Here is a 21118-nt window from a genome sequence, read left to right as displayed (position 1 = left end):
TAAGATATATATATATATATATATATATATATATATATATATATATATATATGAATGCATGACCAGTGAAACTCCACATCAAATACAACCACAAAAATGGGAAGTTACACTCCATGTATGTAATATATCAAAATACACTCTACTGTCATATATCTTTAAAAGAACAAGTAAAAAATTTTCTTCATAATACTGATCCCCATTTATATTGCTGTAACAATTTCTGTTTTAATGTCTCTTGTTCCCATGACATCTTAAATTCCTTTGAATATTATGTTCATTCCTGTAACAGAAGTCGAACACGGTGTTTGTTGCTTGTAAGACACTCAGTGAATGCTTGTTTAATAATGCATGATCACGTGAAGTCTGGAAGAGGGTATGGGGTCAGCAATTGGCACTTCTCTGCCATGGTTAGATTCTTTCCAGTGTCGGATGGTAGACTGGAGCAGGTCCTTTCTTTGCTCATCCAGAGAGTGCTTTTCTCCTTGTCCCTCGTATAAGCTCTTGCTTTAGGTTTGCGTGTCAGAAACAAACTACCTCTAGATATAGAAGGGCAGGGAGGGAATATTAGCTTTGTTTCCGAGGGACAGCATAGTTCTTCTCTCAGAGGATTAGGTAATCTGCCGGCGCAGGTGTACAAGAGGCTGGGGATCTCTCCTGGAGCGGGCGGGACTAAGGCAGGTCCCGGAAGTGGGCGGGTTGGCAAGTGCTTCCCACGGATTCTGATTGGCCCGGGCGTGCTGGGTGCGGGGGTGGGGCTTAACTCCGCTGGCGCCAGCCACGTTGGACTCGGGATTGCCCCGCCGAGAGGCCACTCCCGGTCCCACAATGCACTGCGTGGCACGTCACTCGGAGCTGCTGGTCCCGGCTCGACAGGTACGGCCCGGCTCCTGCCAGTCCTCTTCGCTAGCTGCTCAGAGTAGCTCGGACCCCTGGCGGCTCCCTTTGTTCTCTCTTTCCACCACGGCCTGCCCCCAGCAGGAACCGAAGCCGTGCCACGGGTGGAAGCCGGAATGTCTCTGGAGGGGCGGGGATGCAGGGTCCTGGTCCTCACTGCACCTTGGGTCTGTGGGCCGCGCGGGCGGCGGTTGCTCCCTGTCAGGCCTGCCCCGGGGCAGCCCGGAGAGTGGCTTCTCAAGGGGAAAGACGGTCGCCTTGGGCTGTCAGCAGGTGGTGGTAGGGACTCCCTGGCCCCAAATGTCTAGCACATCTAGGCTGTTAGATGGCCCGAGACGGCTTGAGGTGGCATTTCCTCTTTCTTTTAGGCAGGATAGGACTTGAACCGGTGGCTTACTTTGCCTTTTGTGGGGTTTGAATGAGTTTTGAACCTAAAGGCTAAAGGCTTCCCATGTTGGCTCCCAGAAACCCATTGAGGCCTTGTTGATGGCACTTTGGGAACGAGGTGGCAGACCTTAGCAATTGGTTCAAAAGTGGAGGTATTGGAAATAGAAGGCCGAGTCGGAGCTGGTTTGAATCTCTCTGCCCGTGAAAACAGCTTTACACCTTTCTTTTGCTGCTTAGTCCCCTGGATCGGAACATCCACCTGGGCAGGTGGCGAGCTTCTGAACTACCCTCTCTTATGCCTATTCAGATAAGCTAAAGCCCAGCCCAGAGCCAAGTCTTCAGGTACTACACTGGACGTGACAGGGTACTGATAGGTGGAATAACTGAATATATAACTCTGAATCACATTCCATGTTTCTGATATTTGCTCATATGCCAAGATTGTAAGGAGTAGGCAGTACCTGAACAGTACCTACACTGTATCTACACTTTCTCGTACATTGTTTAGAATTTGAATCTGCCACCTGTGACCGTGCCCTAAGTTGATGGGACATCTGGGCGTTTGCTGTGCTGAGAATGATCACATCATTTGTGTGTGTGTGTGTGTGTGTGTGTTTGATTGTTGTTTTGTTTTTGATGTGTAACTGATTAAAACTTGAGTAGTTTATGTTGATGTATGAAAGAAACCTAGAAGTGCTTGTACCGTTTTCTACATGTAAGAAGTTTCAGTATATTTAGGAGCAATGTCTCAGAGTTGTGAGAATTTTTCACACTCAAACCCCTACTTACTAGTGTAGGGATTAACAAAAAATGCTTAAACTTTCTGGGTTGAGTTTCCTCAAAGGTAAAATGGAACTAATAATACCCACCTCACAGTTTTTGGAAGGCCTAAATGAGGTAACATATAGAAAGTGCCTATTTCATAGAGGGTAATCAGTAAGTAGTAAGAATAGCAAATACATAATGTAGTACTTTTAGTATTTTACAAATGTCAGGTGCTTTACATGATTCTGTGAGGTAGATGTTGTTAGAGATAGACTATCAGTTTACAGGTGAGGAAATTTAGATTTAGAAAGACAAAGTTTGCCCAAGGTTACATGGCTAGAATGTGATAGAGCCTGGATTTGAACCAGAGCCTGATCTTTTAAGTACTGTGTTCTACTGCCTTTTGAAGAAAGCATAGGCTGTTATTTTTTTATTATTATTACAAAATGAGCAGCTAGATAGGTTCTTTTAACTAACTCTCTCTCTCTCTCTCTCTCTCTCTCTCTCTCTCTCTCTCTCTCTTATCCCTTGTTGGTTTGGGGAGATTGATATAGAACAATAATGTAAAGATGTTAGAAACTTAGGTTTAAATACTATTTCTGCTATATGCTAGCACCTGATAAAGTGTGCTGCAGTGGCCTGGGGTTATGGCTTAGTGGTAGAGTGCTTGCCTAGCATGTGTGAGGCACTGGGTTTGATTCTCAGCACCACATATAAAGAAATAAAATAAAAGTCCACTGACAACCAAAAATAAAAAATAAAAAAAAGTGAGGTGCAGTTTTGTCATCTATAAAATGAAAGTTATGCCTGTGTATATGTGAACTATGTGGAGCTGTACAAATGTTGGGCATGGACACATTTGCTCGTATGTTGGGTCCCCTGTTACCAGATATGGGTATAATCTGTTGAGGAGCCTGAGGTCTTATACACACTATGCAGTGTAAGCACTTGTAATTAGTATCTGAGACTGCTCATGAGGTAGGGGCACAGGCAAAGCAACAGAATAAATTGATACCTTGGTACTTTCTCCCCTTACCCTCTTTTTATTCTGCTCCCACCCTGTGTATCACAGTTAATATAGCCAATTAAGTTAAATCATTCTGCCCATCTGTGCGTCACAGTTACGTAGCCAATCCCCACATTAAACTCCTTAAGTACACAGACCTCAGATAGTACTATTTTTGTTACCGGGGATTCAACCCAAGGGCACTTAACCACAGAGCCACATGCCCAGTTCTTTTTCTTTTTTTTAGTTTTGAGATCGGGTCTCACTAGGTTGCTTTCAGTGTAAGTTGCTGAGGCTGGCTTCAAACCTGCAATCTCCCATCCCGAGCCTCCTGAGCTGTTGGAATAATAGGTGTGTGCCACCATGCTTGACTCAGCTAGTACTTTTAATAAATTAATGTCTACCATGTTAGTGTTTCTCAAACTTTGGTACCATCACATACATAAGATAATTGGATAAGCAGATGGACATTCAAAAAATAATTCTTCCAAAGTTTTCATACACCCATATTTAAATGAAACAAAAACATTTCTTCTTAATTAAAATAGGGAGAAAAACATGATGACTCAAAACTGATTTCAGGGCTGGGGATGTGGCTCAAGCAGTAGCGTGCTCGCCTGGCATGCGTGCGGCCTGGGTTCGATCCTCAGCACCACATACGAACAAAGATGTTGTGTCTGCCGAAAACTAAAAAATAAATATTAAAAAATTCTCTCTTTAAAAAAAACTGATTTCACAGATGTTATTGTTTAAAAATATGGGACAAAAGTCAGTTGAAAGACTAATATTTAGTAAATATAGTATTAGTACAGGTGGGATACAGATAAGGTAAATATCCTGAAAGTGGTGCTTAGGTGATGAAAGTTTGGTAAATGATGAACTAAAAGTATGAGTGACTTTTATATAAAATGTTTTTTATCTTTAAAGAGGCAGTGAGGGTTTAGGGTGTAACTCAGTGGTATCCCTGGATTTGAGCCTTAGTACTAGAAAACCAAAAATCAAAACCCCAAATTACTCATGTTTGATGCTTTTTGAGCAATGCCTTCCTGATACCTTGAGCCTATAATCATTACCTCATAAGCTGAAGGAGAGGAGTCAGCATCTTGTTTTCTTGGGATGGTTGCAAACCATTTAGTCATTTGGCATTGTGGGAGTTTATTTTTCCCAGCCTTTACACATCTACATAGAGTCTAATTTGGACTTTTCCTTCCAGTAGTTGCTGTTGGGGAAAGAAAAGGAAATACGGTTGAGTACTCGGATAGTATATGAATTTTCTGGGATCTAAAGGCAGATGTAATATTTTTCTTTGTTAAGTGTGAGGAAAAATGGACCAGCGGCTTAACAGTTTATTTGTGGCCTTGCTAAAATAAAAACTTCTCTCAAAGCTTCCCATGCAATTGTTGTAACCTTTTTTTTTTTTTAAACATCACTGGTTTTATTGTTTTTTTATTTATTTTTTTGTTTTAGATGCACACAATACCTTTATTTTTATTTTTATGTGGTGCTGAGAATTGAACCCAGTGCCTTCCACGTACGAGGCGAGCACTCTACCACTGAGCTACAACCCCAGCCCTATTGTAACCTTTTGCTTTTCTTAGTTCCATTGGTTCTTCATTGGTTTTATCAACCATGACCCTCCCTGGACTCTAATCCTAGCTTGGCCTTGATATAAGCAGATTCCTTTTACTACTAGCATAGTTCAAATAACATTGGAGTTTTGGTTTTGTTTGTTTTAAAATAAACTACAGTAAGAATACAAAGGGGAAAAAAAGGGGGTTATGTTTGTTGAGTTAATAGAGGAGACACTGCTGCTTATCCTAAGGTAATTGGAGTCTGTACAAATTAGTTAAGCCTGGCATTGTTCATTGGACAGCTCAGTTTCTTCTTCTTTTTTTTTTTTTCTTTTTTTCTTTCTCTGTCTTTTTTCCTACTGTGAATGGAACCCAGGAGCACTTTACCACTGAGCTATAAACCCAGTCTCTTTTATTTTTTATTTTCAGAGAGGGACTCACTAAGTTGCTGAGGTGGCCTTCATCTTGTGATCCTCCTGCCTCAGCCTCCCCATTTGCTGGGATCACAGGCATGAGCCATTGTTCCCAGCATCATCTCAGTTTCCTTAAATTCAGCTGCTCTGGATTCTAGATCACATTACTCTGGGAAAAAGAGATTTATTTGGTTTTTCCTTAGGAATAATCCTATTTTACTGATAAATGAAAATGGTCCTCTAACAACCTTTTAAGGATTTTGGCAGGAATATAACTACTATGTTCTGTTTTAAGTTACCAACCCAAAGTGTGTATTAGAAATATTTGAAATGCAAGTTTAACTAAAAATTTCCATTTAATAAACTGGTGGTCAGTAAAGCCTGTGTTGTATTTGTTCTTTTTATCTGAATTTCTCTATTTGGAGGATGTTTCTTGATGGTAGGGATGATGTATTCCAAATGTCTGGCATAATTCCGTAGCATACAGTAGATACTCTATAAATATTTATTCCATGAGTAGAATTTATAAGTTGATAAGAACAAGTTTTCTCAGTATATGTTTTAGGAATGAATCATATCTTTCTGTCTTCCAAGTCATTAAGAAAAAAAAAGTAACTTTGAAGACTATATGAAAGTTGGCAATGTATTAATCTCCTAATACTTCTGTTAAGGCTCTAGAAAGGTCAGGTATAAAAGATAAGTTATTTTTCCTCCTTCCTTACACTTAGACTACAGGTTACAATTGTGGTTTAATAAATAATATTTTAAAAGCTGCATTTATTATATAGATCATTCAAATCTTCAGGGATTGCATCTCTCTTGTCTCCCTCTCTCTCTCTGGGTTACATTCTCAGTTCTTTTTATTTTTTTATTTTGATAAAGGGTAGATGGTCTTATTAAATTGCTTATGGCCTCTCTAAGTTTCTGAGGCTAGCCTCAAACTTGCCATTCTCTTGCCTCAGCCTCCTAAGTGACTGGGATTAAAGGCATGTGCCATCATACCTGGCTTACCTGGCCTAGCTTTCTCTTGATACTGCTTTTAGGAGAAAAAAAGAAACTGGAAAAAAAAATGCTGATTTTTATATGAAACACTGGGGCTTTAGTTTGAAGATTTCACTGTAGTAAAAAGTTAGGTTTTATTTATTTCTGTTTTTTTCCTTGTAAGTTATTATAGGAGAAAAACGTTAAAGGGTAATGACATATTAATACCTAGAGATTACTCCCCTTTTCTCATGAAAAGAGAAAAGAAAGTAGTCAGTTTAATACATTAGCTTTATTGGGTTAATTCTTATTGTCAGATCAGTTGCCACTATGGATGGGGCAGTCAGATTTGGATTTCCTACAGCAATGAAAACTGTCAATTCCTGATTTCTAAACTATACCAATTGGTTTTCTATTCAGTTTTTGATGTGTTGCTGTTTTTTCATTTTTGGAATGGGATAATATTGACCTAACTGAAGTGGACAGGTAGAGATTAGTTTAGTCTCTGAGACAGATCACGTTTTTGACTTTTTACCACTAGCCTCTACTGCTAGTAAAGAAGCACTCTGATGGCTTGACAGAGAAGTTATCACTTAATCTCAGGTGGTAGACATGTTTTAATTCATTAATTTTTTTTAATTAACAATGTTAGACATGCAGTGGCTTTAGATTTTGGTGCAATTTTCTTCTTCTGACTCTAATTAAGAAAGATATAGCTAACATAGAAAGGCTAAACAAATAAATAAAGGTGGAAGAAAAGAACGAGCAGGTTTAAATTGAGTTTTTGTCTTTAAAAAATCAGGAATTTATTTTTCTTTTGCCAAAATGAAATTTAAGCAGGACAGCCTAGGAATGGATAGTTTGATTGATAGATTAAATGAGGCATGTGATGATACTTCCCAAGCATATGTTAAGTATAATTCAGCAATTTTCAAAGTATGGCTCTTAACAAGAATAGTAATTACCTTGGGAATTAGTTAAAATTGAAGATTCCCAAACCCACCCACAGTCAGTGATCAGAATTCTTTGGGGGTGGGCCTAGTAATCTATATAACTAGACTTCCAACTTCTTACACAAGCTAAAGTTTGAGAACTACAATGTGTTTTATCAAAGTTTGACTATTTACCCAGTTTCTTTCAGACTCAGATCTGTAAAATGCTTTATTTGTTTTTGTAAAGCATGACCAGAATCTAATAAAAGAGACTATTAGGATTTACTTTTTGGTAAAAAGGATTGAGAACATGAAAACCAGTATTCCTTAAGCTTTAGGATTTATGTTAAATAAAAATTATTTTCTGATTATGAAGGTAATATATGTCCCTTTTATGAATATGTAGGAAATTATAGAATAAATCCCCATAATACTCTTTCTTGGACATTAGCGTTATTCTAATTTTGGCATCTTTCCTGTGTCTCTCTCTTCATTTCCCCCTCCCTTTCCCTTCTTTTTATCTTTGTGAAAAAAATATGCACTTTTTATCCTGCTTTTTTTCTTTATTTAATATATCAGCATTTTAGTACATTAGTAAACCTTTGTTCACAGCAGTAACTTTTAGTTACTAGACTATATTTGCTATATGGGTATACTATAATTTACTTAACCATTATACTGTTGTAAAATTTTAGGTTGTTTTCAGTTATTTGAGTGGAAGAATGTCTTTCTGTTTAAAATTTTATCTGGATTTTTAATTATTTTCCTCAGGATAGGTTATATAGTAAAATTTATTGAGGTCAAGGGTATAAATGCATTAAAACCCTTGTCAAACATTGCCAAATTATTTTGAGAATGATATTTATGCCAGTTTTTACTTTCACCTGTATATTTATATGAGAATGCCAGATAGAAGCAATGATTAATGATTAATTTTTTAAAAACTAATTTGTTAAGTAAAGTATTATATATCATTGTTTTAATTAGTATTTTTTTTTTCGTTTTGCAGTGCTGGGAATTGAATCCAGGACCTCGCACATGCTAGGCAAGTGTTCTACCACATCCCTAGTCCTAATTAGTATTCTTTGATTACTAGTGAGTTAAATGCTTTTGCATATGTTTATCAGCTGACTCTAATTTTTATCTAACCCAGGTTGTTCAATTTGTTTTAGGTCTTCTCTGTCAGTTGAAATGTCTGTGATTTTATCTGCCTCTGTCATTCGTGTCAGAGATGGACTGCCACTTTCTGCTTCTACTGATTATGAACAAAGCACAGGAATGCAGGAGTGCAGAAAGTATTTTAAAATGCTTTCAAGGAAACTTGCTCAACTTCCTGATAGATGTACACTGAAAACTGGACGTTATAACATTAAGTAAGACTTCAATTTGTTTCATTAGAATCACTTGCCTAGTGGTTGTCATTTTAATGAAGTTAAAGTGGTTGCAAGAGAAATTAAGGTTTGATTAGTTTAGAAAAACTTGTTCCAGGCAATAATCATGTTCTAAAGTTATACGAAATAGTAGTCATTATGTCATCCAGTAGCCATATTAGTGAGCTTTTAATGATTTTTATATCTTCCTAGTATAAGCAAATGGTATGGTGCATGAAGAAGGTTTTTTTGAGAGAGTTTAGGAGTGGGATAAATTGGCAGACGTCTAATCTGAACTGATCCAAGAATATAGTTCCGAGATATCTAAAAGAATAGATTGCATAACTTTTTACAACCATGCACAAAAAAACCTCTGTGTATGTTGTTTTTATAGCCAAGCTTTCAAAAAGGATTGGAAAACAAGTTCCTTACAAGGAACTAGTTGCTGATAAGACTCTGGATTTCATATATTTTCTATCATTGATAAGAGTCTTGGATGGTTTTTATTGAGATTTTCACAGTATATGACAATGAATTTAGTCTGAAATATATAAAACTGGCAATTTATTTGTTACCTGACTTTTAAAATTCTCAGAGCAACTAACTACCAGGAGTTTGCCAGTTAAAACTCATGGGATCTATAGTAGCAACATTGTAGCACAGCCTAAAACTACCACAGGCTATATCTGGGTCTCTTCTGGTCCCAGTAATTGCTTCTCTTCCCTCCAAAGCCTATTTTATAGCCTATTTCTTAATCACCTTCTTCCTCATTACTAGTGTTACATTTCTCTTATGATCTCATTCCCTTCACAGGTTACATGTAGAACTTGTTTGGGTTTTTTTTTTTTTTTTTGTCATTTGTTAAATTTTGTTTTAAAAATTTAAATTCAGGGCTCCAGTTGTGGCTCAGTGGTAGAGTGCTTGTCTAGCATGTGTGAAACACTGGGTTCAATCCTTAGCACCACATAAAAATGAAGTAAGGTATTGTTTCCATCTACTACTAAAAAATTTTTTTAAAAAATTTAAATTCATTATTTGCTCTAACTGGGTTGTAGCTCATTGAGGAAATTGACCTGTCATGGCCTATACTGTTTTTAATTCCTCATCTTTTAGCATCATGGTTTTCAAATTTCTATAGAAATTGAGGCACCATAGTAACTAAATGTATATTTATATGCTAAATCAGATGATACCTCACATTAGAGTCGAGTTGTCATGACAGAAAAAGACCAGAATTTTGAGAGAGAAAAAATAGGAAATTAGTAACATTTAAAAAAATTCTTTTAATTTTCTTCTCTTGTGTGTTGGGAAAATGATGTATTTTATCTGAGCATAGTGGCTGGGCACTTCATTTCAGCTAGTGGCACACAATCCCTAGAGCATGGCTTTTGCTAGCACAGTGTCTTGCATGGTGTCATAGCTGTCATAGCTGCTAAATGAGGGATGGTTGTTTTGGGAGTTTGACAGTGTTCAGAGTGTCATGGAATTAAGTCTTCATTTTCTCCAAAAGGTTTCAACTTTGGAGAAATCTTGTTAATTGGGCAGAGTTGAGTGGAGTGTAGGGATATCCATTTTTGTGATTTCTTTTCACATTCCTTGGCAATATTATGATTCTGTTTATAAGAAATTTTAAAATCATCTGTTTCATAGGTGGAAGACTACTTTCCTGAAGTTGTAATAAATATTTAATGAATAAATTTATTTCATTACTTAAAAAACAATGGCTAATGCATTAATGGTAAACATTTGAAAATTAAGTTGTGTCATCTGAGATCTTAAAATTTTGTGATTGATTTTTGGGGGTTTGAAAATGATAGTTGTACATTTTGAGATGTCTTTTAACATAAAGACATTGATTTTATGAAAAGACAAATACCATTTGGGAGGTCAGTCATACCTTATTGTGAATTTTAGTGCAAGAAATACAATTTGTTAATTCTTTCATTGCCTGTTCACTTGAAGTCTGATAATGGCTGTGAACCACCTAGATTCTCTCCTTGCCCGAGGGGTCACTTTTTATTTGTCCCCAAACTGCCACCTCCAGCCAAAAATGCTATTTTAAGCCTATTTGTCTTTTAGTTTAGTCTCTAGCAGGGCTTTCTTTTTACCCTTTGATGATACTTTCTGATTACAGAAGTAACAACTTCAACAATAACCAAATTATTAAGTATCTGCAATGATCATTAAGCTTTGCAACAGTTCTGTGAATGGCTAATAAATAGAGCTCTTTCTCATTGCTGGGGGCAGATGTACAATTCATATAAGCTTAAAGGAAAAAAAAGTATTGTGTTCAGTATTTTTGCTTTATTCTTCCCCCAATTTTGATGGAATACGTATTTAGGCAAAGGAGAAAGACTCCTCAAGGTGATACAAGTTAACTATTCTGGTTGTATACATACAAGAAAGTTAAAAGAAAGTAAATCACTCATAATCCCACACTCAAACATCATTACTATCTTAGCATATTTCCTTCCAGTTTTTTTCTCTGATGAGTTTTTTAATGTAGCAGAGATTGTTCTTGATACAGTTTTATACAGTTATTTTACTTTTAAATTAAAAACTTATAAAAGCTGTGCAATGATTTTTCTACTCATTTCTCCATTGTTTATTTGCTCATTTCTCCATTGTTAAATATTAAGCGGTATCTGGTTTTTTAGGCCATTAAAAATAAAAATGCAGTGAGCCAAAAGAAAAAAATGTATTGTGAAAGATTGGGGTGGCATTTATCAGATGTTCCAGTCAGCAATCTTTTATTTCCACAGTCTCTTGTTTTTTCAGATAGGTATTCACAGACAGGAAAACACTTGCACAGTTAATTCCAGGTTTACTTCTGTCCCACCAAAAAACTACTCCCTCCATGTTTCAAGAACAAAACTTCAATTTGGCTTTGCTTGTTGTCATGGCCCAGTTTTGGACTAATCATTGTGGTTCGAGGGGATGAAGTACTCTTTAGTTGGTCACACTCAGCCCTTTGATGGGCAGATTTTCTAAAGCTATGTAGAATAGGTGGTGGGGTTGGAGGAAATTCCCCAAAGGGATGCTGGGTATTTAGTCATGATAGTTCTATTTTATAGATAAAGTAGATGAGACTTAGGGATATAAAGAAATTCTTTTGAAGTATAAATCTAATAAATTCTATATCTGAACTGCAGGAATCACATATTTGATTTAAAAAAAAGTTGCTGCCCTTTACCTTTAACCCCTTTCTTGACAGTGAGCATTCCTAATTCTAATTATTTTCAATTATTGTGAAGAAAGAAATTAACCAGGTAAAAGAAATAAGTGAAATATCCTCTCCTATTTATATATTTATTTATTTTGAGAAATAATGAGGAGTAGAATATACATTAAGCCTAAATTTAGTGGGACAACATTACCTTGTTGGAGACTAGAACTTTGGCAGGTAAAGAGGTTGTGAGAGGGGAATGCAAACCTCCAGTGGCTACCAAGCCATTTGGGGCAAGGAGAGAACCTGTGTATCCTACTTTCCTAATTTGTCTCAATACTCTTTTACTATTTATTATGACAAAACACATAGCTTTTCAGCACCATATGTGTTAAATAGGCTCTTGTGAACTTGCCTAAGAACCTAATTATTCTTTCAATACAGTTTCTGTGGGGAAGAGAGATCTAGGTGCAATAAACTTTGGTGATATAATGATTATTTGTGATCAATTATCTAAAAAAGTTAGAATCTTTCCTGGGGTGTGGTGGTGTTAGGGTAGTGGGAAAGGGTGAACCAGGGGATAGATTAATTCTACAGGAAAGGAAATGAAAGGTGTCAAAGGCAAAATTTGCTTAGTCTGTTTTTTATCCAAGTCTCTGGTGTAATCACCTTTAGCTCCTTAAAACTATCTCACCTTTTCCTTTAGCATTCTGTTAGAAGTTGCAGTTACCTGGAATATTGCATATTAATGCTGTTTTGTATTTGATGAGGTTTAAATGGATTTTTTTATTCATGGGACACTTTTGTACATGATATGCTGGTCATTATTAGAGGGTAATTGAAAGTTGGGCATATAAAAGGAATAAGTGAGAGAAACTTAGAGCTTCTGATTTAGTGTTGAACAAAGCCAGTGTTACTGAGCTCTCTTTCTGGTTCTTATCTCCTTATCGTCCCACTGACAAATAACAGAATTATTGTTTTCTACTTATTTCCTGTTGAACATTTTTGGTGGTAATAAAAACCATATGACATGCTCACTTTCATAATATCAACCCTTTTAATTTAATATTTAAAAGTTTATAAACATTTTATTTTAGTGGAATTCAGTGTGGAAGAAATAATTTTCTTAGCAATTTTAACAGTAGATTAAAGATTTCACATCCTACTAGAGAATGTGCACCCAGGAAAACTATTCACTGGGCAAATGTGGCCACAAAGGATGAACAGATTTTTCTATGTGTAATGGTACAATTGTAGAATGAAAATTGTATGTCATATATGATGAAAATATGAATTATTACTGTCAGTTTACAAATAGTTTGCTATATATTTTGTCATTGGGCATGCTGTAAAATGCATTTTTTTTCTTATTTTCTGTCACTGTTTCAAGTCCTTGGTAATTGCATTGCAGCTTCCTGGCAGGTAGGAAGCTTGTCTTTGACAGCAAAGATTTAAAGTAGAATGCTAGACCTGTGCTAGATGTTCTGTGATCTGTTGAGAGGAAAATCATTGTTTTTACTAAGTATTAGTTTGCTGTAATGTAATTCAATGTTTGATTGGTGTTGTTAAAATTTCTTTGACAGTTTGTATATGAAATTAGTTATCAGAAAAGTTTAATGTCTAAAACCATTTATTATTTTTGTTGGACTTTAGGAATCATTTGTGATATAACTTAAACATTTGATAGAATTAGCTGTTTAACAAAGTAATTGGAAGGAGTAAATCCCTGTCTAGAGGTTGGACTTTTACCAGTCCCACTTGTTCAGGATGCACTTGGTCCTGGAAGAATATAAAGAAGCAATGTAAGTGCCAATGTAAGATGTTATGAGATTGGATAAATTTCTTGGCCACGGGAAAGGTGGTGTCTAGAAAGGCCAAACCCCATTGGCACTAAAGCCCATAAGTATAAGGGGATTAAAATTTTTTAAGAAATTAGAATAAATTAGGAATAAAAGGATGGCAATATAAAAAATTATACTCAAGTTGGAGAAAAGAGGGATGTGTGTGTGTGTACTTACAAGCATGTGCATGTCTGCAGTGTACACATACGCATACGTAGTAACAGTGATAAAGGGAGAAAAGAGAGGTCTGCTAGAACTGTGAAGCCATCTGGGAGTACTCACTGCAGAAGTGAGTAAATCTCCATGGCCTCTGAGAATACTCCTTGCTTAGGATATGTTGAAGGGTCACTGACCTGGACCCTGAAACCTTCTGGGGAACAGTGACCAGAAGAGCAGGTAAAATAGTACTCTCTTCTGTCAATTATTCTAGTGTTTATTGAGCTTCGGCTTTGTGTAAATAACACAGGATTGTACAGTTATCTATGCTTGATATATTCAAGTAATTAGTGGGTAAATAAGTAAATGATGCCATTTTTTGCACTCTTTAATTCACTCATTTACTGAGCACTTATTTATTCTAGACACAGAATATTCGAGGTGCTAAGAACACAATGGTGAACAATATAGAAATCATCCTGCTTTCATGGAGCATATTTATGATTGAGAGAGACATTTCAACAAAAAACACATACATATACAATTACAGCTTGGGCTAGTTCACAAAGAATAATAGCTACAGTGCTGTAACCATCAGGGCAGGATCAGTTTAGATTTTGTGCTTTGAGGACTTTTGAAAGTAAGGGATAAGGGGCTGGGGTTGTAGTTCAATGGAAGAGCGCTTGCCTCACAGATGTGAGGCCTTAGGTTCGGCCTCAGCACCACATAAAAATAAACAAATAAAAACAAAGATATTAAAAAAAAAAGAAAGAAAGTAAGGGATGAGTTGGAGTTAACCAGGTCAGAATTTAAGGCTAGTGGAGATGGGATTGGGAGCATCACAAGTGCAGAATGCAGAGTTCCTGATGCTTCTCAGGCTGGAGTGGCAGTGTCTGTAATGACTTCAGACTACTTCAAAAGTAGTCCTCAGATGGGTGCAGGGGCATATGCCTATAATCCAGCAACTCAGAGGTAGAGGCAGGAGAATCACAAGTTCAAGACCAGCCTGGGTAACTTAGTGAGACACTGCCTCAATATAAAAAATCAAAAGGACTGGGGATGTAGGTCAGTGGTAGAGCATACCTGGGTTCAATTCCCAGTATTGAACAAAATTTGTTCCAGTAACCTTTGAAAAATCAGGTTTTTTTCTTTTCTTTTTTTAGTTGTTTGCTTTGTTTTACTTATTACGAGTGCAAATCAATTGAGCCAGTATATACTTTGGAAACATTCTTTTTATTTCAAAGAAAGCTTTAAAAGGCTGAATTTACTATGAAAAGCCATAATAATGTAAAACACTTTATAGCTTTTTCAGAGAGTATCATGCAATTATAGTAAAATAAAGACTTCCTGTAAATGCTAACAATCAAAAAAGCAGGATTTCCTTTATTTCATGTACAATTCTCTAGTTAAATTTAGCATGAGCAAAATAAACTTTCAGGTAGCTGCTGTGGCTCACTCTTTATCAATTTGGAAAAATGGTTACCAAAATTTCAGTCATATTCCTGAGGATAATACTATAATTTCTAGTTAGCCATTTGGTAGTTCAGAGTGTACAGAAGCAATCACCAATTGTGTTCAAGGTATTCATTTTATTGGGGTATATATTTGAAGTCTAATGACATGTCAAATAATTTTGATAATGACAATGAAGATTTTGGGGGAGGAAAAAATCACTTTAGAAACCTGTATTTTGGCCTTTGATTTAAATATTAATTTGTAGAAAATTGTATGAAAAGTTTGTGACTAAATTTTTTGATTGTGATCTTTGGGAAGAGATGCAGCTGAATTTGTGACTATTACATATATACATATAGTAAACTTGAATAGAAGTTTCATGAAATAGTATTCAAATATTTTCTATTAAATTCTATTTCATTTTTAAAGAAAATAAATTAGAAAATGTCACTTCTAAACTAATTTTGTGACATACTAATGGGTTGCAACTTGTATTTGACCTACTAATGGGCCACAATTTGTATTTTGAAAAACATTGAAAAAAATGATTGTATTAATTGGAACTTCAGAAAGGAATTCCAGATTACTCTAGAAGCATAAGATTAGAATAATTTTATCACTGCTATATACCACATCATTAATAATAGATAATTAACTAATAAGTGCTACTCTTTTTTTAGAGAGAGAGAGAGAGAATGAATTTTTTTAATATTTATTTTTCAGTTTTTGGTGGACGCAACATCTTTATTTTTATTTTATATGGTGCTGAGGATCGAACCCAGCGCCCCGCGCATGCCTGGTGAGCGCCCTACCGCTTGAGCCACATCCCCAGCCCAAGTGCTACTCTTACATCATTTTCTTTTTTGATACAGGGATTGAACCCAGTGGTTAACCATTGAGCATTCCTATTCCTTTTTATTTTGAGACAGAGTCTTGCTAAGTTGCTTAGGGCCTCTTTGCTGAGGCTGTCTTTGAACTTGTGATCCTCCTGTCTCATCCTCCTGAGCCACTGGGATTACAGGCATGTGCTAACTCACCTGTCTACTCTTAAATCATTTGAATGCCTGGGGTGATCTTTTATTAAAAAGTGTTCTCACACACACGTGCAAAGGCACAGTTATTTACTTGAATATGCAATACCTCTCAGTAGAAAGATATATAAGAAGTTAATAATCATGAATTGCCTGAGAGAAGGAGAGCTGGGTATCTCTGAGCAAAGAAAGGGGTAAAATATTTTAATTTAGTGTTCCCTTTCATTATGATTCCTTTAAAATTTGAATTGTGAACATATTTGCTTCAGACATTAAATTTAAAGATAATAAATTATGCACCTTCATTATTAGAAAGAAAGTGTGTGTAGGTGCTCCAGTGCTCCAGGATCAGGATTGGCAGTGAAGATATGTCATAGATGGGCAGTGCATGGCAGACAAGTATGGAGTGACAGCCTGCTTGTTATGTTTACCATCCCTGATTTAGAGTAGTTATATTGACAGTACTATAAAAGGATATTTAAGTGTCTCATTAAAAAGGTTTAATTTGTGTTTTGCTTATTCATATGGGGGGATGGTATAAACTATATTCTAGAATTTTTTCAATATATTAATAAATTTACATGCTTAATCTAAATGTTTTAATGCTTAAAGTAGAACTTTAAAAAATTTTAATTTATTTTGAAATAATTTCAGTCTTACAGAAAAGTAATATGAGTAATAATAATGAATAAAAAATACAAATAATACCCATTTCCAGATTCATCTTTTGTTAGCATTTTATCTACCTTTTTATCTATCTCATTTGTTCTTTTTTGAACCATTTGAGAGAAACTTACAAATACCATGCCCCTTTCTTCTTAACAATTTCAATGTGTATTTTTTAAAATTAGGGATATTTTTAACCACATTTATTAATTAGTTGTAATAAAATTAATATTGATTACATACTTTAATCTACTTGTTTTCCAATTTTTCAGTTGACCCCAGAAATGTCCTTTATGGCATTTTACCCTCTCTTTAGCATAGGATGCAGACTAGACATTTAGTTTTCATAGTTTTTTAGACTCCTTTGATTGTGAACATTTTTGTAATTTTTATATTTTTTACAACATTGAGATTTTTAAAGAATATACTTCATCCTTTAAAAACTAGAATGTTGGTCATTCTGTTGTTTTTGATTAGATTTAGATTATGCATTCTCAAAATACTACATAGATGATGTTTCTTAGGATTTCACATTTGGAGGTGCTCTGCCCACCTGCCCCTCATCAGTTATGTTAGAATACTTTGTTAATATGTTGTCTAGTTTCCACAATGTAATATTTTCCTTTTAGAACTAATAAATATTCTACTGGAATACTTTTTTAAACCATTCAACTATACTGATGCTCATCAAAATTTCCTCTTAGATATACATGATTGTATAAGCCTGATCTAAATTTTTACTATGTTGGTTGTAAAATGGTAGTTTTTCCCAATGATAGCAATACCTCCTTATTTACTAGTCAGTGTTCAGCATTGTGCTATAAGCAAGAATTTTCCTTTTTCTCCCTTTTATGTATTTGTTGTTGTTATGAACTAATAAATCCCCCCCAATGATTCATAATTCATTATTGTGTAAAGGATTTGATTCTTGGGGTCAGTGACAACTTCATAAGATCAGTGACTTCTCTGAAATTGTGTGCAAAGTTCTGTGTTGTTTGGGCATCCTTCTGGGAATAATGTCGATAACTTTCATCAGGATCTCTTAAATAGTTCTTGACTCAAATATATTAATTTCTACTAGCTTTGTGAAGGGTTAGAGATTTTAGAATCTATAATGCTTATTATTTATATATCCTTTGCCCTGCTTTCTACCTGGAATGATAAGTAACTGAAATGTTAGAACCACAGTGTGTCTCCTTCTGTAGCACATTCTATTATTTTTGTCTGCTGTTTTTAAACCTCAACTTAAAATAGTATTATATTTTGGTTACTTTATTTTATTTTATTTTTTTGCTGGAATACATAATAAATGCTAATACCTTCATTGCCACTGTAGCAACAGTTTATGATGTATAGAGCCAGTCTTGTGAAGCAACGAATTACCTTGATTTAATTTGAAATTTTAAAACCAATGTTTTTTACACTGTAGTTTTATTAGCTCTCTGGGAGTGAGCTACATGATGTTGTGCACTGAAAATTACCCAAATGTTCTCGCCTTCTCTTTCCTGGATGAGCTTCAGAAGGAGTTCATTACTACTTATAACATGACGAAGACAAATACTGCTGTCAGACCATACTGTTTCATTGAATTTGGTAAGGGCCTGATTTTTTTAACCTTTTTATTATCCTGTCTCCAACCATTCATAAGCAATTTTTTATATAATACTGGCCAGGGGTAGAGGGACTTCTGCTAACTTGTTTTTAGTGGAATAGTTTGGTAAATGATCTATAAGTTATGGCAACTTCTTACCTAATTTGAGTGCCTATTTAAAAAAAAATGTTTTTGAACTGTGAAGGGGATTGTGATTATTAGTTCAAGTAATTAATTCCAGAGGACAGTTTCTCAATGAGAAATATATAAGCTAGAGATTCAGAGTTTTGTGTTTATGTGATAATCTTTTATAGGCTGCTTAATGTATAATAGTGGTTGGCAAACATTTGTTGGAAGGGACCAGAGAGTGCATATTTTAGACTTTAAGGGCCATACAGTCTCTGCCACAATTCTTTAGCTTTATTATTGTAGCTTGAAAGCAGCCATAGGCAATACATAAATGAATGAGGGTAGTTATGGTCTAATAAAACTTTATTTGCAAAAACAGCAGGCTAGATTTGCTGTGGGCAGTAGCTTGCTCAACTCCTAATATACAAGAAGGGTGGGGGAACAAATAGTAAAAATAAAATTCCACTTGGAAGATATTTAGGAAATATCTTTTATTGTTTTCATTACATTTATTATTTAAAAAAATTTTTTTAGTTGTAGATCAACACAATACCTTTACTTTATTTATTTATTTTATGTGGTGCTGAGGATCGAAACCAGTGCCTCACATGTGCTAGGTGAGCGCTCTACCACTGAGCCACAAACCCAGCCCAATATTTATTCTTTAAAACACACATTCTTATGGCATAAGCAGTATTAGAAAACATATTTATAAAAACATGTAATTTATAGTATATGTTCTTGTGTAATTATATCCAGATTTAATATTTCATGAGATAAGAATTCCTATAAATTAAGACTTTGGTTTAAAATTAAAAGCTGTTTTTTTGTTTGTAGTTCCTTGAAGTGGATGTAATACCTTCAGGGAGTGTTAAACCCTTAGTTTAATTATAATTACTAATTTCTAGAGTATAATTTTTGGAGTAGAAATTGATGGTTCTCTGATATATTATTTGAAATAATATTGAAAATTCCTGACAAATTGAATAATTTTTAATAAAAAATTAAACTGTTTATCTATAAAATTTACTGACCATAAATATCACACTCTCAAATGATTTAATTAACAAATGACTGCAAGGAAATTTATTTTTTATTTTACATAGATAACTTCATTCAGAGGACCAAGCAGCGATATAATAATCCCAGGTCTCTTTCAACAAAGATAAATCTGTCTGACATGCAGATGGAAATCAAGCTGAGGCCCCCTTATCAAATTCCTATGTGTGAACTGGGGTCAGCCAATGGAGTCACATCTGCATTTTCTGTTGACTATAAAGGTGCTGGTAAGATTTCTTCTGGTGAGTTTTAAATCTCAATTATTTCACTAAATTTTTCTGTTTTGAAATAAGAATTGAGGAACTTTTGAAAATGAATGACTTTATTTTAGTATTTTAAATCAGATACTTGAAGAATATAGAACTTCAAAGCAACCCCTTTTCCCAATTGTTTATAAAGTAAGCTACCAGATATGTGACTACTCAGGAAAATACTTTCAAATGGCAATCTCAGAGGATCTCTTTGCTAGGAAAACACTGACAGTTTTTTTGTGAACACATCTAGAAATGAAAAGTAGCTTTTTGTAATGTTTACTTATAAGATGTAAAGTGATCTAAATTATATCAAAATTGCAACATTTAAACCAGGGTTCTTGACTATCACAGAAAATATAAAGGTCTTAATGATCATCTACTTAAGCCTCTCCTCCCAAAGAATACCACCATCTTCAGTAGTTGTGACAGGATGAAAACTTCTGCCTAAAAATGGAAATCTTATTGTTTGTAAAGTAGCATATGCCATTGGATGAACAACTTAAAATTCTTCCTTGTAAACTAATCTAAGGATAACACAGATTTCACTAAATAATCTGGTCACTCATTAAACAAGGACAAGAAATAATAAAACATCTAAATTGCAGAGAAAAAAATAATATAATTCTATTTATATATGTTATAATCTTTTACTTAGAAAATCCTGAGGAATCTGCCAAAAAAAAAAAAAAATCTAATAAACAAGTTCAGCAAGGTTGCAGGATATAAGATCATTATACAAAAATCAATTATATTCTGTACACTAACAGTGAATAATTTGAAAATAAAATTAAGAAAATTCTATACACTGAAAACCATGAAACATCATTGAAAGAAATTAAAGACCTAAATGAAGGTAGTTTCATGTTCTTGGATTAGAAGACAGTATTGTTAAGATAGCTGCTAATATGTACTGATAATTATCCAAATTGATATACAGATTAAACACAATCTCAGCTATGTTTTTTTTATAGAAAACTGATCCCAAAATTCACATCAAAATATAAGGGACAGAAAATTGGCAAAATAATCTTGGAGAAAAAAAAGTTGGAGGGCTCCCAGTCACATTTCCAAACTTACTACCAAACTACAGTAATTAAAACTGTATGGTGTGGTTTAAGGATGGACATGTTGATCGGTGAAATAAAATTTAGAGTACAGAAGTAAATCCTTTCATTATGGTCAATTCATTTTTGACAATGATGCCAAGACAGTGGTGAAAGAATAGATTTTTCAACAAATAATGCTGGGGCAACTGATATATATATGTAAAAGAATGAAATTGGAGCCCTACCTTCCTATATATGAACAGGTATGCATATATATATGTATATAAATTAACTCAAAATAGAGCAAAGTCCTCAGTTTCACAATTAAAACTATTAAACTCTCAGAAGAAAATGTAGTTGTAAATCATTGTGATCTTGTACTAGGTTTTTCAGATTTAACACCAA

General features: G+C 34.8%; 1 protein-coding gene across 1 annotated transcript in view; it reads left to right on the top strand.

Annotated features, from left to right (window-relative positions):
- The first annotated feature begins 772 nt into the window (after positions 1 to 772).
- The window catches only part of Sec22a (SEC22 homolog A, vesicle trafficking protein), a 59516-nt gene continuing 39170 nt past the window's right edge, over positions 773 to 21118 (top strand). The window contains exons 1-5 of the mRNA XM_015486859.2: positions 773 to 873; positions 7959 to 7994; positions 8122 to 8322; positions 18064 to 18227; positions 19461 to 19655. Coding sequence (XP_015342345.1) covers positions 8141 to 8322; positions 18064 to 18227; positions 19461 to 19655 — 541 coding nt within the window. The 5' untranslated portion in view covers positions 773 to 873; positions 7959 to 7994; positions 8122 to 8140. The remainder of the gene's footprint in view (positions 874 to 7958; positions 7995 to 8121; positions 8323 to 18063; positions 18228 to 19460; positions 19656 to 21118) is intronic.

This window comes from Marmota marmota, unplaced genomic scaffold (genome assembly GCF_001458135.2).
Source record: "Marmota marmota marmota unplaced genomic scaffold, marMar, whole genome shotgun sequence".
Lineage (NCBI taxonomy): Eukaryota > Metazoa > Chordata > Mammalia > Rodentia > Sciuridae > Marmota > Marmota marmota.
The sequence above is the reverse complement of the archived record's forward strand: the minus strand, read 5'-3'. Positions and strand labels throughout refer to the sequence as shown.